This window comes from Leptonotus elevatus, chromosome 7 (assembly GCF_054856555.1).
Source record: "Leptonotus elevatus isolate MCC_2025b chromosome 7, RoL_Lele_1.0, whole genome shotgun sequence".
Taxonomy (NCBI): domain Eukaryota; kingdom Metazoa; phylum Chordata; class Actinopteri; order Syngnathiformes; family Syngnathidae; genus Leptonotus; species Leptonotus elevatus.
The window spans coordinates 24825853-24848290 of NC_141245.1; the positions used below are offsets into that span (position 1 = coordinate 24825853).

The following is a 22438-nucleotide window of genomic DNA, read 5'->3' on the forward strand; positions in this document are numbered from 1 at the left end:
GGACAGAAAAAATATATTTAGTAAAACACAACAACAAAAATCTGAAAGACAGAAAAAATAAAAATATTAAATATTAAAAAAAAAAAAAAGCTCCCCGAAAAGATTCATCAGAAAAACAGCTGGGGTTTTATTTCAAGTGAATGCAATACACTTCTGTACAAATTACGAATAATAATGAAATCTAATTATTGAAACAAACCACATATATGTATTCCTTTTTATTCATTTATAATAATAATAATCAGTAAAGTCAATCATTGTAGTAGTATTACTCGGAGTAATTGTAATAACAGATACAATATAATTGTTTCATATTGTTGCTGTTGGGCAGAAATCTACGTCCAAATGTGCTTATTTTCATATTTAGGTGTGGAAGAGGAGAAGAAGAGGGTCTTTGCCGATTTGACCGTGAAATTCAGATTTGGCAGTGACGCAATCACTGCGGATTTGAGCTCAGCACAATTGTTCAGTTGAACATAAACATTGTATTTGATGATTCGAAATGACGATGAGTTGAAAGTTAGACAAAGAACACATTTTTGGACGTTCCTTGCCTGTATTGTCCTAAACCGGGATTTCTGCGGGACCCGAAGGAGCCGTCAACATGCTCTAAACCGGCTAGCAATAACGGGAACTGCGGAGGAAATGAGTTCAGCCTGAAAGTTTTCCCAGCCTTGATTGAACACTTTGCGGCGAGGAGGAAAAAACGTGTGCGTTTTTTGTTTCCTCGCTGCGACACTCCCAATTGTTTCCGATTGTTGGAGGTCTGAACTCCTTCCTCTGTTTGTGTGTTTGTCGACTCGCTCTACCAGTGATCCTCAAAGTGATAGCGACCCTATTAAAGAACTCGGCCCCCGGCGCCGAGCTGATGGAAATTCGCCGCCTCTTCCTCTCCGACATGATCAAACTGTTCAGCAGCAGCCGAGAGAACAGACGGTAAGCGGGAGCGCACGCGCACGTGCACGCGCACGTCAATTATCTTCCTGATCATCGCGTCAAGGGAGAAGCAAGGGAAGCTTTGGGCTCAGATTGATTCCTAATCATCCTGCGGCACGTCGCTTTTCTTAAGCGGACGTGCCGAGTCTTCCGTGCTGTTTGTTTCTCGCTTGCGATGGATTTGCAATATTCTTGCTTTTAAGGGCACACGGTATGGACAAATATATTTATGGATGTGAGTCGATACCAACAGTTCACCTATCATGGTGCCACTACATGGCAGAGTTGTTAGTGGAGCTGCCTTGAGATACAAGTATGTCGTCTGTAACTCAAAACATTGACATCTGAACTCTTTGACCGCCAAAAACGTTTAATGACGTATGCTGAAATCCTAATGAATGCCGCCAATAACGTCAATTGACGTCAACTACGTCTTGTGCGGCACTGCCTTGTCATTGGGGTTGTAAAATCAGCACTAACTATGGCCAGCAGATGGCAGCATTGTATCTCTTTTCAATGGGCTCCCGGTGTATGGAATTACAATGAAACATGACCAACCTGATGAAATAGAATGTTTTCAAGGATGAGCAAAGCCTTTGTCACATTAAATCTAATTCACAGAGCGTCACTAAACAAAAAATATTAGTGTCAAAGTATTTTCACAAAAAGCTCGTTTTCTTTTCAATTTTCTCTCAATGTCACTCAAATTACCTATTTTCATATGGTAATTACTAAAGAACGGAATAAGGTAGAAACATTTATTTTTTCTAATGACAGAATGGAACGCGATTTTCCTTTCTTTTTTTTTTTACCCACCATGCATATGTAGTCAAAACACACAAAGAAAGATGAGCTAAAATACTCTAAATCGGCTGGCATTGTCGGGGTTATTTTTTGGTAGTCAAAGAGTTAAATAAGCTTTCCCTAATGAAATGAATGGAAATGGCATTCATCTTTTCCAGCCTCCCAATAATTACCCAACAAAACAGGAAAAAATAATTTTTGTCTGAATTCTCGAATTCAATGGACAGTGTGCTGCTCCTTCATGTGTGTGCCTTGGCCACTTGGGGGCAGTATAATACAAACGTACGTCAAATGATTCCATATGTACATTATGTGCTGTGCATGGGGATGGTCTCGGCTCCTCAGCAAACCACTGTAATATGAATTGATCTCCGCAGAGGATAAATAATACATGCCTGTAAGTATTGTCACATCCTCCTCTGTGTCGTTTGTGTTTGAATATTCGGCATGTCATTGTTTATACCAATTTTTCTAACACATTTATGGCATTTCACGTTATGCGTTAGCTCGAAGCTACGACATTTTCAAAGAATGTTATTGTATTAGGGTTTACATTTTTACATCATGCTGTTGCTGGAGTCTGGTACGGACATTAAATGAGTAGTTAATTATTATTACAGTTAGAATAGAGATGAATGAGCTCAGACTGTTAATTAACGGAAAAAAAGCTTGTTTTCCTCCACGCTCTGCCCACTCTTCTTTGTACTCTTGACAGCTTCATTAATTTTTTTTCCAACTCTTCCCTACTCTTTGGAAACCTGAAATCACCGGTGAAAAAACAGCAATTAAAAAAATAATAATTGTGAATCATTTTAACCAGTATTTTGCTGTCAAGTGACACAATTGGGAAAATGTGTCATGAATGATACGAGTGGTCCAAATGTCCACTTTTGTTCTATTGTTGACCTTTTGATGTTTACATCCCCGTATTGCAGATGTCTGCTCCAGTGCTCGGTGTGGCAGGACTGGATGTTCTCTCTGGGCTACATCAACCCCAAAAGCCCGGACGAGGAGAAGATGACCGAGATGGTGTACAACATCTTCCGTATCCTGCTCTACCACGCCATCAAGCACGAGTGGGGGGGCTGGCGCGTGTGGGTGGACACGCTGTCCATCGCGCACTCCAAGGTGGTTCACAAAAAAAAACAAAAAAAAAAATTCTGGCTTTCTGTGAGATGCATCCATTTACAGGACACATGAGACGCGCTTGTGCAGTATTTCGAGCAGGAAAAGAGGCCAAAAACTGCGTCAGTGTCAATTACTGGTATACAGTGGCGCCTTGACTCGCGAGCGCCCTGACTTACGAGTTTTCCGCTTGACAGGCTCCTATTTGGTCAATTTTGCTTTGAGTCGCGAGCCCAAATTTTATTTACGAACAACGGCTGCTTGAGTGAAGTGGAACAAGTGGCAGCTGGCATTAATAATAATACAAGCCAAAGTCCAAATCATTCACTGCCATTGACGGCTATTGACGTCAAAAATTCATTTGAACTATTTCTATTAGTTGAACATTTTTCCACTTTTCTTAACAAGAGTATGGAAACCTAGAAGAAAAAAAAATATTGTACATCTCGAACAGATATAAAATTTATGAATAATCGGGAGTTAACTATTCAAGTCATGCGATTAATTACAATTAAAAAATGTAATCGTCTGATGCGATAAAAAAAGAAAGAAAAGATTATTAAAAATTAGGAGCAACAGGCGATAACATTTTTTAATCGTAATTAATTGCATGACTTCACGAGTTAACTTACGATTAATCCACACTTTTTTTTATATCTGTTCTAAAATTACAATTACAAATTTGTATGTTTTCATACTCTTGTTAACAAAAGGGTAAAAAAAATGTAAAACTAATAGAAATAGTTCAAATGAATATTTGACGTTTATAACCGTCAATGGCAGTGAATGAGTGAAGGGAGCTGGGACGATTTAGTGTGTGAATTCATTTCAATAGGGAACGTTCACACTGTGCATAAACTGCCTCGCAGGTGACGTATGAGGCACATAAGGAGTACCTGGCCAAGATGTACGAGGAATACCAGCGGCAGGAAGAAGAAAACATCAAGAAAGGAAAGAAAGGCTCAGTCAGCACCATCTCGGGTCTGTCGGCTCCGGCCGCCGGCATGACGGGCTCGGTGCCGATCGGAGAAATGGACGGGAGCCCTCGCTCGCCGGGGAGCGACGGCGCCGACGCGCGGAACCCGCTGGCCGACGGGCGGAACCGGGAGGAGGGCGCGGCCGTGGATGGCGTTGGAGCGGAAGTCCAGCACCTCCTGGTGGACATCAAGGCGGAGAAGGTGGAGGCCACGGAGGTGAAGATGGACGACATGGACTCACTGATGGAGGTGGACTGTCTGCTGGACGACGTTTACGGCGCCGTGTTGCTGCCGAAGAGCGGCGCCGCGGGCCGGCGGATCTCGGCTCCTCTCATCTCGCTGCACGACGACAAGGACGGCGTTCCTCAGGGCAGCGATTTCTTGTTCCGCAAGGTGGAGGACGCCTTGTTGCCCGACGTGAATCCAACTCATCATTCGGAACCTCCACCCGCCGAAGATCGCCGCCTTCTGGCCGCCTCCGACTTTGCATCCTTACCCTCCATCTTGGAAAAGGAGGAGTTTGAACTCCAAGACATCAACTCGATTGCAGAGGCTGGCCCGGGAAGCGTTGCGGCGCCCTCTAAAGGCGAATGGAGGAGGAGCGACAAGTCCTCAGACGAGGAGAGAGCGAAGGACGGCAAGGAGATGAAGATTCAGACCACGACGACCACGCAGGTCAGATCGGATTACTGCGTATATGCTAAGGATCGTGCTAATGATGCTGCTCAAAGGTCACGTTGCGTTCTTAAAAGGCATGGATGAGCCAAGTCCTCGGTTAGAATAGTTTTGCAATTTTCATTATACTGTAGTTCATTTTTATTTCGTTTTGAGTATTGTTTTCTACATTAGTTCGTTTTCAGAGCAGGTTAGTTTTTGTTAGTTTTAGTTTTTTCAAAAATACTTCATTTTAGTTTATTTTTCATTGTTATAGTATTTTTATTTATTTATTGTGTAATTTCCCCAAAAAACATCACAAAGTACTTTGGTATAAAAAAAAAATGTATTATTTAAAAAATAGGTTTAAAACAACCTTCCACAAATTAAATATTTTTCATATTATTAACAAAAGTGATATTTATATTGTTCGTTTTAAAACAACCTTGGCGCTCGTTCGTCCATTCGTAGACGTCGGGAGATCAACCCAAGCCAAGATTCAAAGTAAATCAGTACCTCGGTGCTGCGAGGCAGACGTGCTAACCACCCCCCACCGTACTGCCTTCCTTCCTGGAAAAGCAGACGGGTTGATGATGAAATGCATTTTTTAACGTCCATGTTCAATTGGCTGCTGCTGATGCGTCTTAACGGGCTTTTGGTGGCGTCTTGCTGACTCGTTCAATTCATGTTTATCGGTCGCGCTCTGGTGTTATTGTTGTCATTTTTTATCGAGCCGCCGGTGAAGGAGGTCATCTGAGGACTCGTTGCGCTTTCACTAATCTAGATAGATAAGATAGATCTAGCTGGTGCTATCCATCCATCTATATCAGAGGCGGGCCTAGAGGACCCGGAGTCCTGCAGGTTTTGCATGTTCCCCTTCTCCAACACAGCTGATATATGATCAGCTCATCAGCAAGCTGTGCATAAGCCCGATAACGATCCCGTTGATTGGAATCCGCTTGTGTCGGAAGTGAGAAACCTCCAAAACCTGCAGGACCGAAATTGCCCACCTCTGATCTATAGATCCATCCATTTTATCGAATCGAATCTAAACCAGCTAGCATGTAAACTAGCATCCATTTCATTGAATTGAATCTCATCTATACCAACTAGCATGCTAATTAGCCAAACCAGCTAGCATGTAAACTAGCATCCATTCATCCATTTTATTGAATTTAATCTAATCTATACCAACTAGCATGCTAATTAGCCAAACCAGCTAGCATGTAAACTAGCATCCATTCATCCATTTTATTGAATTGAATCTAATCTATACCAACTAGCATGCTAATTAGCCAAACCAGCTAGCATGTAAACTAGCATCCATTCATCCATTTTATTGAATTGAATCTAATCTATACCAACTAGCATGCTAATTAGCCAAACCAGCTAGCATGTAAACTAGCATCCATTCATCCATTTTATTGAATTGAATCTAATCTATACCAACTAGCATGCTAATTAGCCAAACCAGCTAGCATGTAAACTAGCATCCATTCATCCATTTTATTGAATTGAATCTAATCTATACCAACTAGCATGCTAATTAGCCAAACCAGCTAGCATGTAAACTAGCATCCATCCATCCAAATCCGCTAGCATGCTAACTAGTATCCATCCATCCATGTGAACTAATGAATAAGTCTGTATAATTATGGCCAAAATCTTAATCACAATTTTTTTTAATCAATTTTGTAACCATTCATCACAATTATTTATCATGTTAGGGAAAACATCTGTATTTTTACTGCTCTACTTTTCACCCCCAAAAAACACGTTACAAACATCTCTTTTGTTTCAGAACCTAAACGGCCACCTTAGCGCTCCGGCAGACGGCGCCGACTTCCGGGCCAGCGGCGTCCAGACGGACGAGGACGACGAGGACCAGCAGCGGCAGCAGCAGCAGCGGCGTCAGTTCAGTCCGGGCCCTCGCACCACCATGTTCCGCATCCCGGAGTTCAAGTGGTCGGCCCTGCACCAGAGGCTACTGGCTGACCTGCTCTTCGCTCTGGAGAGCGACGTGCATGTCTGGAGGAGGCACGCACGCACGCACGCACGCACGCACATGCATAACGCGGGCTCACTGTTCACGGGTTAAACGTATCCCTACTCTTTTTCAGCCACTCCACCAAGTCGGTCATGGATTTTGTCAATAGCAGCGAGAACATCATTTTTGTCCACAACACCATCCACCTGATCTCGCAGATGGTGGACAACATCATCATCGCCTGCGGCGGGATCCTGCCTCTGCTCTCGGCCGCGACCTCGCCGTCTGTGAGTGCTCGCTGTGCGGCTCTAGTGACCTCTAGTGGCTGTGCGGATGCTGCACACTTAATTATTGCGGTCAAATCACATGTTCCGGCCCAGTGCTTGGGAAATCAGCAAGACATGACATGACATTTAGTTTACTTTTAATTACCACTGGGGTTAAAAAACATTTTTTTTAATAAAAGCCAAAATGACTTTGTTAAATGCCATTTTTCCTTTTTCTTTTTTTTACTTACTAAAATGGGTTTGACCTGCAGTACAACAGGAGGGTTAAAGTAGTCTTGGAAAGCGAAATGATGTTAATCCAAGAGTGAGGAGGATTCATTTGAAGTATTTATATTCAATGTCGTTTAGTCAAATATATTTTTTAAGTTGTATAGTGATCGCTGTCAACATTAATTCCACAGACACGCCCACACTTGTGTGTGTGTGTGTGTGTTTTATTGTTGGTTATCCAAATGGGAGTACGGTATCGCTTCGATATACGATATCAGCAGGAATGATGCATGCTTTTATTAATTTACTAAATTAAATGTTAGAAGAGACGTGATCGAGTGATGCTATTCGAACAAACAACAATTGTCACATTTCAACGAAAAAAAAATAAGAGTCTGCTGATTTGAGGGATTTTGGGTGTAGACTGATATAACCCCATACTGTTTTTTTTTTGGGCTGATATCGGACAGATATCTAATATCGGATGGGGACACCCCTATTGATTGATGTCCTCCTTAAAGATTTATAGTTGCCTAAATAATATGCTACAGATAGAGCCTGCAACAGTTTAATGCAATTTCAACCTCATCTCACAAAATAACACCTAAAAATGCAGATTAAGAATTTGGTTTGAAAAAAAAAAAACTAAAGGCTCTCTGAATCTTCTACTTACAAGTTAAATTGAGCTCCTCCCCAACATACGAAGATCTCTCAAATGTTTTACTTAAACCAGTAGTCATCAAAGGAGTCCGATATTTTATTCCTAAAATGTACGTTCAATTCACGATATACTCGTAAGCCACGCTGACGTTATTCACGCAACACGAATGCCGATATGAAAGGACGCAATTCCGTTGATCCGTGTGGAGGTGGAGAGCATCGAGGTGACCCAGGGCATGTCCTCGGAGGCGGCCATCACCTTCCTGTCCCGCCTGATGGTGATGGTGGACGTGCTGGTCTTCTCCAGCTCGCTCAACTTCAGCGAGATCGAGGCGGAGAAGAACATGTCGTCCGGCGGCCTCATGCGTCAGTGCCTGAGACTCGGTAAGGTCGCCCTCGACCGTCAGGGTCATTTTACGCCAATTACAGAACACGCTTTTTATTAAATTTTTTTACTCCTTTTTTTTATGTTTTACTAGCGGTTATGTGCGCTTGCTTGATATCACAACAAATTGAAAACACTGACAAGGAGCAATGTTAGGGCGTTCGGAAATGGCCAATCGGAGCTGGCGTTGGAGACCATTATTCAAGGCCACGCCCCTTAAAGGCACAACACACATTCATTTACTCCTGAGTATGACTGGAAAAATGTATTTTAAATGTGAATAAATTGAGTTGCTTGCTTGCTCGCGCCACAAATTGAACTAAGAAGTCAAGTTTATCAGTAAACGTTTCCCTGTGGCGAGCGCTTCATTTTTTCATTTCAATTGAATTTGTCAGTGAAATCGTTCATATGGAGGACCAAAATGACCAAAATAAAAAATCAATAAATAACTTAATAAATAAATAAATGAATAAAAGTGAAAATAAAAAAATATAATGAAAAAATTAAATAATGGTAATAAATATTCTTTATATATATTTGTATATTTGTATTTAATTTTTGAATTATATTTTTTCCATCTGTTTTTATTTTCACTTTTATTTATTTATTTATTTTATTATTTTGTAGTCATTTATTTATTTTAAATTTGGGCAGTTTTGGTCCTCCATAATTTCACTCCCACTTTCTCCCACTGGAGGTCATCGTAGTGCTCTGATTGCTTGCTTGCATGTTATCGGCATTTCATTTTAATCTAGCTGTGTGTGTGTGTGCGTGTGTGTGCGTGCGTGCGTGTGTGTGTGTGCGTAGTGTGCTGCATGGCTGTTAGGAGTTGTCTGGAGTGCAGGCAGCGGCACGGCGGTTGCGGGAACGCGCTGTCCACTCCCAACAACAAGTGCCAGGACATTCCGCCAAATGCTGTGACTCCTGGCAAGGTACGACAGAATTTATTTATTAAAAAAATAAATTAAAAAAAGCGTGTGACCAGTCGCTCTTTATTTCCTCGCTCATTCACCGATTTAGTACTTCTTTAATAACGATTCAATTCAAATGTATTGCATCTAAATAAAAAAAGAAGTGTACCAAAATACTTAGGCGGGGATTTTTTTCACTTACCACTAGAGGGAGTCTGCACATCACCGGTGGACGTAGATGCAGCATAATTAAGAGACGAGAGGAAGAAGTAGACAAGGTTCCCTACTAATTCCACAAATAAAAGAGAAAATTGTTTGATTCAAATTCATGTTTATATTGTGTAACGTGTGTTCATTGTGATGCTGCTTCTGTTGTGTTAAAGTAGCAGTTTGAAAGTTTTTTGTCTCGGCCATCGCGTTTTGCGTTGCATATTAGCAATAAGGTAACTGTTAGTCAAAATTATATGTTTTTGTTAAACGTGGTGTTTAAATATATGATGTTTAATATTTGTTTGTTGTATGTGTTGTTGGTCCTTGTGTATTAATAATGTAACAGTATATTTTTCCATAAGATTTATTTCAATTTCCATTAGCTGGTCCATGCCGTCTTACATTACAGTAAATGTTAGCATTCGGCTATCGGACCAACGCATATTACATCGTTTGGTCGAGTGTTTTGAAATTAGAATATACAATGTCTCTTATTTTATGTGTCAGTTTGACTGTAACAGTTTCACAGCTGGCAAATCCAGGTCCAGAGTGTGAAAAACCCTGCTACAGTTTGTAGCTAGCTAGCTCGCTCCCTAGCAGGTAAATGAGCACCATGGGAGCTAGCTAGCGAGCTAGCTAACTAGCACCTGAGGCTAAAGCAAAGCCGGAGCAGGATTTTTACTTTCTGGACCTGTGAACGGTTTACAGCTTGTTAAGAAAGTGTGTTTTAATAAGTTGAAATGTGTTTTAAGTGTGCAAGAGTTGTAAAAGTCCACATTCCAACAAACTAATTGAAGGTGTCCCCGTTCAGCTGTCTCCCATCAAGGACCCCGATCGCCTCCTGCAGGATGTCGACATCAACCGCCTGCGTGCCGTGCTCTTCCGTGATGTGGTAAGTCTATACATAAACATATTTTTTTCACACATCTATTTTTTATTTTTTTTCACAATTTCTTATAATACTCAATTTTTCCATTGGATATCCTTACTTCCCCTTTTCCATTTAAATGAATGAAGGGTACTTTCATTCACAGTTTTCCATCTAAATTTCAACTTGCTTCAAAAATTCATGCTTCTCGAGTTTAAGTGTTCTTTTTATCCATTTATCTACAATTAATACCTTGTAATTTTCACATAATTTATTTTTCAATTTAATTCATAAGAATTCAGCTTAGCATTCCCACACAATTTCTGCAGAAAGTCTAGTTATGAAAATAAAGTTCTAAATACAACAAAAAAGTCGGGAGATATAAACTTTGAAAAACATAAAATAACACACTTTCGTATTTAGTTTTTATTTTTGACGTTTAAAATGTGTTTATTTTTTGGGCATTTTTTTTCATTGTAAAATATTTTAATATATGCAATTGTTTATATTATTATTATTATTATTATTTGTGTGTTGTCTTTTATTTTAACTTGGCACAAACATTGAAGTGCAAAAGCTTGGGTCATATTTTCACTTTTGAAGGCGGCACTTCATTCACACGTCATCTGTGCATTCGGCGCATGCAGCGGACACGTCGACAAACGCAAACATCGGCAACTTCGATGAACTTTTGAGTTCTCGTCGCTTATCAGAAGCCAGCGCGTTTAGCGAACACTCGTCTGTGCAACTGACAACGCAGCTCTGCTTACCTTTCAGTTTTGACCTGCGTTTTGTTTCAGATGAAGAAACGCTGTGATCTTTGTCAAATTAGACGCCATGAAATGTCCCGATTGATCCAAATTCACAACAGCATTTTCAGAAATGGGAAGTTCGCTAAAAATGTACCGAGTTGTTGGGCAAGCGGGCACAACAGAGACTCGACTATTTTGTTGTATTGTCAAAAAGTCCATTTTCCATAACGCACTTCCTTCAAGAGCATCTTCTGGTTCTCCTCGGCAGGACGACAGCAAGCAAGCTCAGTTCCTGGCCTTGGCCGTGGTCTACTTCATCTCGGTTCTTATGGTGTCCAAGTATCGAGACATCCTGGAACCCCAGCGCGAGGCGGGCAGGGCGAGCGCCACGTCGGGTCACCGTCCGGACGGCAAATTGTCCGCCAGCGCGGGTGAGTCCTGAACTCTCCAACGTTATCGTGTTGCTTATTGCCTAAACCTTCGGTTTACTTCTGTCGCCATTCTGCTTCCCACGAGAGTAATCTTAATTTTATTATTGCAACATTTTGGGATTTACAAATGTATATAATATATATGTATATGTATATATATGTATATATATGTATATGTATATATATGTATGTATATGTATATATATATATATATATGTATATATATATATATATATATTTATTTATATATATATATATATATATGTATATATGTATATATATGTGTATATATATATTTATTTATTTATATATATATATATATATTTATTTATATATATATATATATATATATTTATTTATATATATATATATATATTTATTTATATATGTATTTATATATTTATTTATATATATATTTATATATATATTTATATTTATATATATATATATATTTATATTTATATATATTTATATATATATATTTATATATATATATATATATTTATATATATATATATATATATTTATATATATATTTATATATATATATTTATATATTTATATATTTATATATATTTATATATAAAAATGATTTTGTTTGTTGTTTCATTTCTTCTTATTCTTGCTTTCCACAGTCAAATAAAATCTGAAACTGTCATTCACATCTCTCCCACAAGGTAGCGCACATTCATGTTGCTTCAACATGAGAAAATCCAGATGTCAGGTGATGTCTATTGTAGCGCTCTCAGGCTTGATTGATTTCCCCTTGACGGATTGATAAAAAAACTGATGAGCGTGCACGAGTCGACATGTCAAGTGACAGCAAGGCAGCCGCTCGATTCCTAGCTCGCGTTTTGGTGCGAGCGAAAGCGCATCCCGGCCGGTTATTTTCCCGCCACCGTCTGTCCGCGGCCATTAGCCGAGCAATCCGCCAGAGCAGAATGGGATCAAAGAGGTTGCTGCAAGACAGAAAACGGGGGGGATTCGCCCCACCGGCAGGGACAAACCATTGTCTGGCACTCCCAGCAGACCACTCGAAGGCTGCGGCGGCCATGCTGACCTCATTAGTGGGGGGGGTCAGCTGATATTTGTTGCATATCATCAAGAGATAAACCGATTATTATTATTATTTTCAGGGCCGATGACCGATGTTTGGAGCCGATACTCATTTTTCACTAAAAGGGAAAATATTGGCATCAAATATTAAAAAACTCTCGCTCATATTTATTATGAATTTTTTAAGCATATGTTTATTAAACAATGTTTACGGTTCCTAAAATATTGGAGTTTAAAAAGTTCAGGGATCTTCCAGTAGCATGTCTTCAAAAATGTGATCAAAACTTAAATAGCTCAAACAAATACCTGTTGTTTGCTACAATAAATAAAGTTTTACAATTTCAAAATATCTGAATTATAATTTTTTTAATTAAGTTTTAATTTTAAACAAAAACAAAAGGTGCAGATAATTAATTCTATGATATTTTAAATAATTAGTTACCAGATTTTTTTCCCCCCATAACACTTTTTTACTATTTTTGACCGTTTGATTTAAAATGGCCGGCGCCGATATTTGTCAAAATGCTGAATATCTGCGCCGATAATCGGCCAATCCCTCTCATCATCAAGACCTCGAAATAAATTGAATTAAAAATTGATTACTCCAATATATGTATATATGTATATTTGTATATTTATGAGTGTGTGTGATGTCGATATGTTCTATATTTGATCTAATGTTGTGGACACTGAGTTTTAATGTCATCTCTATGTTCGTCTCAAATATTTATGGTTTGTAATCATGTTGGACGAGAATTAGAGCCAGTGAAGGGAAAAAAACACGTTTGGCAGGATTCTCGTTCTATTCTCAGAATTCTCACAATCTTTTGTTATTAGTGTCTCCTGCAGAAACGGCACCGACGTTTTCGGACCACCCAGGGCTCCCTTCACCCTCAGAGGAGCGTTCGCTTCCCCGGAGCCGGCCGAGCGCCGAAGCCGAGCGGGTCGTCGGCGCCGTCGACGGCCGCGAGCCCGGGCGGGACCGCGTCGCCGGCGAGCTCGTCTCCGAGCCTCCGCCGCCGCCGGCCGCCTCCTCCTCCGGCCTCAATGTCAAGGAGATCCTCAAGAGTCTTGTGGCCCCGCCCGTGGAGGGCGCGGAGGCGGGGCTAGAGCCGGTATCTTGCCCGGACCTCGCTGCCAAGGCCCAGACGGCGCTGCCCATGCAGTTTCACTCCTTTGACAGGTACCAGGGGCAGAAAAGGCACCAGAATAGTGTACAGACTCGGGGGGGGGGGGCAGATTCATCGCAAATTTGATGGCTATCATCGTGTTGTCCGACAAGCAAAAGAGTACATTTGACTCTTATTTCGAATTTGGAGCGGCTCTCGCGGCTGAGATTAGACGGTTGAGCCGTGCGCGGATGAAGACCCCATAATGCAAGAATAGCTGTAAAAACGGCTCATTTAAGTACAATTTATACTTTAATTATAGAATATAGAATATTTTTAGAATCCATCAATCTTTTTTTTTTCTTCTTTTTTTTTTTTCTTTTCCTGAGAGCTCAGTTCATTCGGTAATTTTACCGATTTGACATGTCATCATCATTGCTCTTTTTTTATTTATTTATTATTCTTATTTTTTTATACATTTTTATTTTGTATGTGCATGTGAGTGTGTATGTATTAGTTCACCTAAAACCTATTAAAAAATCCCAATCTATCGATTATTCTATCGATTAATCGCATTCATCTTCATTTTGCATTAAAGTGTATTGTATCGGTCATTGTTTTCCAAAATAAATTGTTTGATTAAACACAGAAGATAATCCGTTTTCATTCATCAATGACTACTGAAATCAGTGAACAATTACTCTTGATATGCAAAAACGTATAAATACGTTCTATTTTGAATATTACCATGCTCCAAAAAACGTTAGTTTTTTTTGCATATTTTTTTTATGCAAGAGCATACAGAAGCCTCTGAACTGAACTGAACGCTTAAAGCAATGGTAGTTATTACAAAAAATAGCCAGCAGGTGGCAGCAGAGTATAAGAGATCAACCAGGGCCGTGTTGCAAAAAGCTCTTTTCCCCACTGTTTTGAACAGATTTGTGAATAATGACGAACTTAGCTATATTCTAATGCTAATTGCTGCAAAATGGAAAACAGATAGAAAAATGCTTTTTTGTTCCTGATGAAAGAAGAGACTCTAATCTTTCTTTAGGTAAGTTCCATGTTTTTATAGCAATAGAACACAATATTTTGTGGGCCTTGCAAAATCAGTGCAAATCCAGTAAAACAGCCAGGGGCGAAGGGGGTTGCTTCAGTCAAAATGGCTGCCAGTGAATGGGTTAAAAGCTCTACTTTGCAGCCAAATAAAATGCAAGCAATTTTTGTGGCGTTTTGTTGTCGGCGCAACAACGTGAGTCTTGAGACCGCCGAGGTGAATAAATAGGGTTGTGGGTGCGAACGTGGCGGGCGGGGGGGGGGGGGGGGTCTCCAGGGTGTTGATGACAGATTAAACAGAAGCGGCCCTCGCGCCCACGCCGCGTCCGACCCCGTCCACCTCAACCCTCACGCCGCTAATACGACGTGGCAGCCCCAAATGAGTTTCTACAGCCAAGAGTATCGTTTTTGAAACGCTTTTACACACACTGGCCGTCCGTCTCGCCGTATGACTTTGTCTGACGCCACCCCCCCCCACACACACACACACACACACACACACCCGGCCGGCCCCTTTGGCTGCGTCTTAATTGTTTGCCACCTGTCAGCCAAATGAGCTGCCAGCTACGGACAGGCGCTCGAGACGGACACTGATTAAACGTGACCAGATCAAAAAGCAAAACGGGGGGCGTGGGGGGGGGGGGGGTCGGGAGAAGCCAAGAACACCTGCCTTCACCAGACACCTTTCAAAAGGCAGTGAAAATCTTACTTTCCCAACCTTTGTGGCGCCAAGGCACACATTTTACATTGCAATAATCTCACGACACACAGCCAAATAAATCTTAAATTTAATTCTAAATTAGTGAGTATATAGGCCTGTTAACTCACTTAATTCACTGGCAAGAAAGATTAGAGTCTCTTCTTTCGTCAGGATTTTTTTTTTAGATTTCTATCAGTTTCTGTTTTGCAGCAATTAGCATTAGAATAGAACTAAGTTTTTCATCATTATTCACAAATCTGTTTAGAACTGTGGGAAAATGAGCTTTTTGCAACGTGGCCCTGGTGGATCTCTTTTTCTCTGCTGCCACCTGCTGGCCGTTTTTGTAATAACTGCCATTGCTTTAAGCGCCCTCTTCGGGTCAGAGGCTGCATCAAAGCCTTCTGTATGCACTAGCATAAAAAAATAAATAAAATAAAAAACGTATAAATACGTCTTTGGGATCAAATGAGTTGATGGACGTAAAGCTGATCTGTTGGATCAATAACAGTTGGATTGGACCTTTTTGTCATTTCGCGGAGCAGCATTATTTCAGTCGGAACATCGGGCAGCACAGGTCAGAGGTGAAGAACGATATGCGGGATACTGTTTACAAAAAGGGTTATCATATGACTTAGCATTATATCGTATGATATCGATATGTTTTGTATCATAACTGTATCGTTCACCATCACTCAAGTCAGTCACGCTGACGTTTTTGACTTCCAAATTGTTCTGAATGAAAAACATTTTCCCAATTATTTTCTGGAATTACGACAGTAACCCGCCTGTACACCCCCTCGTCGGTGTGTACACTGTAAAAAAACAACAACAGTAAACGAGTAATAAAATAACTTGAAAATAGCTAGTAAAGTTTTTTCACTCAGAAATGCAAACTTTTACAAGGAAAGTTTTGAGTACATTTAAAAAAATGGACACACCAGCAATGCAGCAATCAGCAAGAGTGGCACGGCTCAGGTGGTAGCATGTCTGTCTCCCCAAAACGCTTACATAGCTTTTTTTTTTTTTTTTTTTTTTTATAAATAAACCAGTCAAATGTACTCAAAACTCTCCTTGTAAAATTTGTTTAGAATTTCTGAGTGAAAAAACTTTACTTGTTTTTTTTCCCCCCAATTTTTCTTATAGTGTAATAAAATGATTCTCGTCGTCCCCGAGGGTTGTGCTTGTCCTGACATATTTACAGCGATGGCGGCCAAATGATATTTGCTTTCAATTGCAGCTACCTTCCTTTTGTATCGCTAAATAAAACACACCGGGATTGCGTTCAATGCGCTCCGCTCGTGCGCGGCCCTCATTAATATTCCTTCCCACATTAATCCCCGCTTTATTCAGCGCAACTCAATTAAGACAATCCTATTAATAAAATATGCTCCAGATCATTCATGCATGATTCATGAGCTCATGAATTATTCATGCGGAATGTTAGCAAGCCCGGTCGGTGCGAGCGGGCGGCGTTCCTCCAGCGGTTCCCTCGTCTGCGGGAGATGTTCCGATACCTGTCAATGAGGAAAGCGCAACAAAAGGTCCGCCGGATAAATGACGCTTGTCATCAGTTAGCTTCAGAGCGCCGGCAAGAAGAAGAAGAAGAAAAAAAATCTCTGGAGATGCGAATGCATATTTCAGCGAGCTTTCAAGCTCCTTTTCTTACTCGCTGCTCGCAGTTTTTGATGTGCGGCGCCCAGAAGAAGAAAAACTAAATGAGTGCAATTTTTTGTTTTTCTCCTCAGACGGGTTGTCGGGCAGAGCTCCAAAAGTCTTTTAGCAAAATACAAGACAACGATGAATAAATTAAAACTGGAGGCCTCGTGAACCCCAGCAGACACAAATCTGCACAATGATCGTCAAACTTGATGCACTCGAGTAGACCCCAAATCTTTTGATCTATTTTATCCCCTTATTCGTGGTGAATTCTCCAAATGATTAACAACGTTATATTCTAAAATGCAAAGATTAATTGATTAATCAACAGCTAATCAATGATCAAATTAATCAATGTGTTTTTTTTAATAATCGATTAATCGTTCAGATATCTTGTTTAGTTTAGAATTGTCCAAATGCTGGGAATTTCTGCTTCTCAACAGAAAATATTGTCCGATTTCTACCGATGAATCGATAAAATGATCAACAGATGAATCGATTATTAAAACAACCGTTGATGACACATTGCACAAAAAAAACTCCCACTGGGTTTTCATTTGCGAAAATTCCCTCGTAAGAGATCGTCAAAACGCCGACGTTTTTCAAAATGGCCTCTCTAATCCAAAATGGCCGCTCTCATGCTTCCTGTTCAATTTTGAGACTTTTTCATGCAACCTGTTATCATCGATACGTCCACCCAATTTGGTGTTGATTGGTTAAACTCGAGCAGGGATCAATTTTTTTTTAAAGTTATTTTTTATTGAAAAGGTAAACAAGCACAATGAGCGCTAGCTAGCTAGCTAGCTAGCTAGCATCGGTGGCTGAAGCCAAACTGTGGCAGTTTTTTTTCTTCAACTTTCAGGACCTGGATTTGCCACCTCTGCTCACGATTGTCATATTGTTTGTACCCGCAGGAGTGTGATGGTGCCCGTGAAAAAGCCCCAACTGGGGGGGGGAGGCCTCGCCATCACCACGGCGGGGGGCAGCCCCGGCACCGGCCTGGTCGCCCCCAACATCTTTGCAGCTGCCTCGAGCACCCCCAAAAGCATGATCAACACCATGGGTACGTCCGGTCCACTAACACTCCTTTTAGCTTTTACATGAACACTTTTCGAACTGCCAAAGCGAGTTCAATCCAGATTTGATCCAGTTTGGTTTAGGTGCGAGTCCACGCGCCGTAACACATCCATTTTCAAACATCCAATCCACTTTTATGTGCTTGCTGGGTCGGAAGATGTGCGTGATCAATCCCAGTTGAATCCAGATCTGATTCGGTTCAATGTGAGAGTCCGCACGCGCCTCACTTTCTATTTGATTTGAATCACGTTTGCCGTGTGCCGGCTGGTTCAGAAGCTGTAATGTCAAATCGAACTGAAACCCGATCTGATCCAGTGCCATTCAGGTAGCGATCCAGGGACCAATAATAAGAAATCAAAAGGTTTTAAACTTTTGTTCTGATCCAATTTGAGACTCTCATACGGGGACAGAAATTTAAATATCAAAATCCCAATTAAATTTCAAAACGGATACGTTCACATACGTAAAAAAAAAAAAGAAAAGAAGAAAAGTCCTCATATACGACCTGCACAGTAAGAAATAAATACAAATTTTGTATCAATTATTTTGGGGTCAAATTTTGAAAGAACATGCAAGTTCAGATGCTATCATGTGAAACCAGACTTAAATTTGAGTGATAATTCACACCTAAAAAAAAAAAAAACCCTCATTCCATTTCAATCCGGTTGTTAACGTGAATGCAGGGTTAACAGGGGTCACATTGATCCATGAACGAGTTTGGTTTGAAAAAAAAAAAAAAAAAAGCAACAAATGCAAATTCATTCCACTTGCGTTCCTGAACACCACCAGATGGCGCCGTTGACTTTCCCATGGCCGTCTTGCACCCAGCATTGACAATACAAGCCTTTGTTTGAACCTGCAGAATTCCCCCTCATTCAAGCCGGTCGGACAAACGGACTTGAGATCCCTCCTTCTGTTTGTCGTGTTTGCTAGCGATATTTCTCCCGAGCGCTAATGAATTTATCGGCTCACTGTGACCCGAGGCGCCATTAATCATTCAAAAGTGCTTCTTTCTATCTCGTCGTTTTGAAAATATGTGAAATCAACCCATGACCAAAGCGCTTGGGTTTCATGCCCAGAATTGACTTAACTCTGTCAGTTATATAAAAAATAAAAATAAATAAAAATAAAATTAAAAAACTTTACTGGGTCAATTTGATCCACAACTCAAAACAGGAGGTTATAAAAATAAATAAAATAACATAAATAAATAAATAAAACTTAACTTAGCTGGGTCAATTTGACCCACAACTTACAACAGGAAGTTACAAAAATAAACAAACAATCAAACCAAATTTTAATAAATAACCTAATTGGGTCAATTTGACCCACAACTTAAAACTTAAAATAAATAAATAGATAGATCAATCAAAATGCATGTATACCGTTATATTCTGAAGTGATGTCAAGGAATGTTCTGTTTATTGTAATGTTTGATTAATAAATAATAAATAAATACAGCCCCCCCCCCCCAATCCCCCCCCCCCCTTTCCTGAGTGAGCCTGGCGCAAGAATGAGGCCAATGCATGCACGAAAAAGCCAGAGGCGTCGAGGCGGACCCCGTGAGCTCGCATCCTTTGGGGGGCTTTCCCCGCTTCTCACAAACACAACACGCCCGATTGTCAGCATGCCAAAGATCCGACGCCGCTTCAGCTCACGGCCGGCTCGCTTGGCCAGCCTTCACGTTCCAGCTCAGGTGTTGAGTTTGGAAACGTTTTTGTTGCATTCAGGAGCCGCCGCCGCCGCAACGTCCTCATCCTCCGGCCTGGTCAACGGCGCCACCAGCAAGAACCTCCCGGCTGTGCAGACGGTGGCGCCCATGCCCGAAGACACGTTGGAGAACATGAGGTGCGAGCGTACTCCTCAAGTCGCGGCTCCGTCAACGCACCAATAATATTATTTCTTTATTTATTTCATTTTTTATTGTATTCATTTTAATATTATTAGTATTTTTATTATTATCATTATTATTTTATTTAATATTATATTTATTTTATTATTATTTATATATTTATATATTTTCATTATTTAATTAATTAATTAAATATTATATTTTATTATTATTATTATTATTATTATTATTTATTTTACATGAGGTGCAAGCAAGTCGCGGCTCAGTCAACGCACCAATAATATTATTTCTTTATTTATTTCATTTTTTATTGTATTCATTTTAATATTATTATTATTTTTATTATTATTATTATTTTATTTAATATTATTATTTATATATTTATATATTTTCATTATTTAATTAATTAATTAAATATTATATTTTATTATTATTTATTTTACATGAGGTGCAAGCAAGTCGCGGCTCAGTCAACGCAGCAATAATAATAATAATATTATTATTATTTTTATTTTTTATTTTTATTTTTTACGAGGCACACAGTGGCCCCTAACCTGACATTTTAGGGGTGCAAGTAAAAAATGTAAAAGTAAATATGCATTCCACTCATTTAGTTCAATTAGTTGCAGGCAAATGAGCTCAAGTGTGCAGCACAAGTTTGTCATAAAAATAAATAAATTAAAACATCAAATCAAGAATACTCATTTAAATTAGTTAGCAAATTTACTGGTCACACAGACACAAATAAATGAAAAATGGACTTTTGTTAAGAGCAAAATTCCACCATTCGGGGTCAGAATCATATGAATATCTTTTACAATCATTTGTACGATAATAGTGTGAGATGATTTATGAATGTCATATTTATTTGGCATTTTGACCGATATCGGCATCTGCCTTTTTACACATCTGAAGGCCGATAAAGTTTGTATCTCACTGAGCAGTGAATGCTTGCGAACGTAGCGAATTGTTTTGTTTTTTTATCAGGATTTGTAAGATGTTCGCAGACGGTGAACTTGAAACTTTTCATTGATGGATTTATTTCACTTTCCACTTAATAAAAGATGATGCTTGACACTGGGAACTTCCTACACTTTATAAAAAAAAAATATTAAATGGATCAAATTAAGAAATTATGTTGACATTTTGGAAAACTTTATTGACAGTAGAAAACGTTAGAGAACTATTTACTAGCTTTTAATTTAGCTTAACATGTGCTAGTGAGCTTGGGGAGATTTTTTTGTTAATTTTTAAACAAAACTAAAAACAAATTATATGTTTAAAATTAAAAGATTTTTTTAAATTTTGAGGCTAATATTTTCTCTCTTACTGCAACTGAATATCGGCTTAAAATGTCGGTTATTGGCCTCCTTGACTACTAATAATCGGTATCGGCCCTGGGAAAAAAAACATATCGGTCTATCACTAATATATTTATCTCATATTGTAATGTGTTAACATGTAAAAAAGCAAATACAAATGAAATAAATTGCCCCTTTTTTTTTTGCTGATTTTCGAAGAGCTAATATTGGTCCTTTGAAGCCGATTAATCGGTCAGGCGCCAATTTACCCAACATGTTTGTATTTTGTGCATGGATTATTTGAAGTCTGTCTTCTAATTTTGGGATGAGCCTCATATGAGTTTGAGCATTTCCCGTGCAGCATTTTCACTCGCCTGCTGGTGTGTGTGCGTGCGTGCGTGCGTGCGTGCGTGCGTGCGTGCGTGCGTGCGTGCCCTCGCCTCATCTCCCCTCAGCTCTAATAGTTTGTGACAATCCCGCCCGAGAGCCCCGTCTGGGCTCTCTTTCCGCTCACGTGTTCCTCTTGGACAAATCGGGGATCGGTTGCCATGGCAACCGTAACCTGACGTAACCCTGCACTCCTTTGTGGCTCAGTTTTACAGAAACAAAACAAAACAGTCTCTCATATCGTCGTGAAAATAGTATGAAACGTCAGATTGTTTCTTTTAGAAAAATAGGTAAAAAAAAGTTTTTTTCTTTTGTCTATATGTAAATAACCAATTATTCAAATCAAATCAATGTTTATTTAGTGTAATTTCTAATTACATTTTGACACAATAATCATTTATTGTTTTTGTTTGCTACATTTTTAATGCATGTGTGATGGAAAGAAAATGCGTTTTAATTTGAATCATGTAAAATGCTGGATGATAAAGAACGATTTATTATTATTATTATTATTATATGTATTTGTGAACATCAAGTTTGTTGCTCCACGTTGTGACGACGTTGCGCTCTTTGCAGTATTACATCCAAACTGGAGCGCGCGTTGGAGAAGGTGGCGCCGTTGCTCAGGGAGATCTTTGTGGACTTTGCACCCTTCCTGTCTCGCACCCTGCTTGGCAGTCACGGGCAGGAGCTGCTCATTGAAGGTACCGCCACACTTTTTTTTTTTTTTTAACTCACCTCAACTCTTCATCAAAAATAGCCAACGAATCAAAATTGAAACGCTTATTTCTTTTTTAGCCACGCTGAACTTTTTCAAGGTTTTGTCCCGTTTCATGCAAATGAGCCACTGCGCGTGCGCGCTCCGACTCAAAAGATAGTTGCGAGCGAAAAGTGCCTTTAAATGCGGCCTGAATGTGAATATTTGATTTTCCTTTTGAACACAAAGCTTAAGCAATATTAGCTCGAGTGCAGCAAATGAACGTGCGCTAAAAATAAGCGCTGCCAGAGAGAAAAGGACGCCACTTGACCCACTTGCCTTCATCTATT

At 39.8% G+C, this 22438-nt stretch overlaps 1 protein-coding gene across 1 annotated transcript in view; it reads left to right on the forward strand.

Moving 5' to 3' along the window:
• The window catches only part of nbeab (neurobeachin b), a 263722-nt gene that overhangs the window by 79522 nt on the left and 161762 nt on the right, over positions 1 to 22438 (forward strand). Inside the window, exons 20-32 of the mRNA XM_086080779.1 lie at positions 813 to 936; positions 2676 to 2868; positions 3735 to 4517; positions 6298 to 6533; positions 6617 to 6770; positions 7850 to 8024; positions 8833 to 8957; positions 9958 to 10038; positions 11035 to 11197; positions 13091 to 13436; positions 17689 to 17837; positions 19582 to 19699; positions 21968 to 22095. Coding sequence (XP_085936905.1) covers positions 813 to 936; positions 2676 to 2868; positions 3735 to 4517; positions 6298 to 6533; positions 6617 to 6770; positions 7850 to 8024; positions 8833 to 8957; positions 9958 to 10038; positions 11035 to 11197; positions 13091 to 13436; positions 17689 to 17837; positions 19582 to 19699; positions 21968 to 22095 — 2775 coding nt within the window. The remainder of the gene's footprint in view (positions 1 to 812; positions 937 to 2675; positions 2869 to 3734; positions 4518 to 6297; positions 6534 to 6616; positions 6771 to 7849; positions 8025 to 8832; positions 8958 to 9957; positions 10039 to 11034; positions 11198 to 13090; positions 13437 to 17688; positions 17838 to 19581; positions 19700 to 21967; positions 22096 to 22438) is intronic.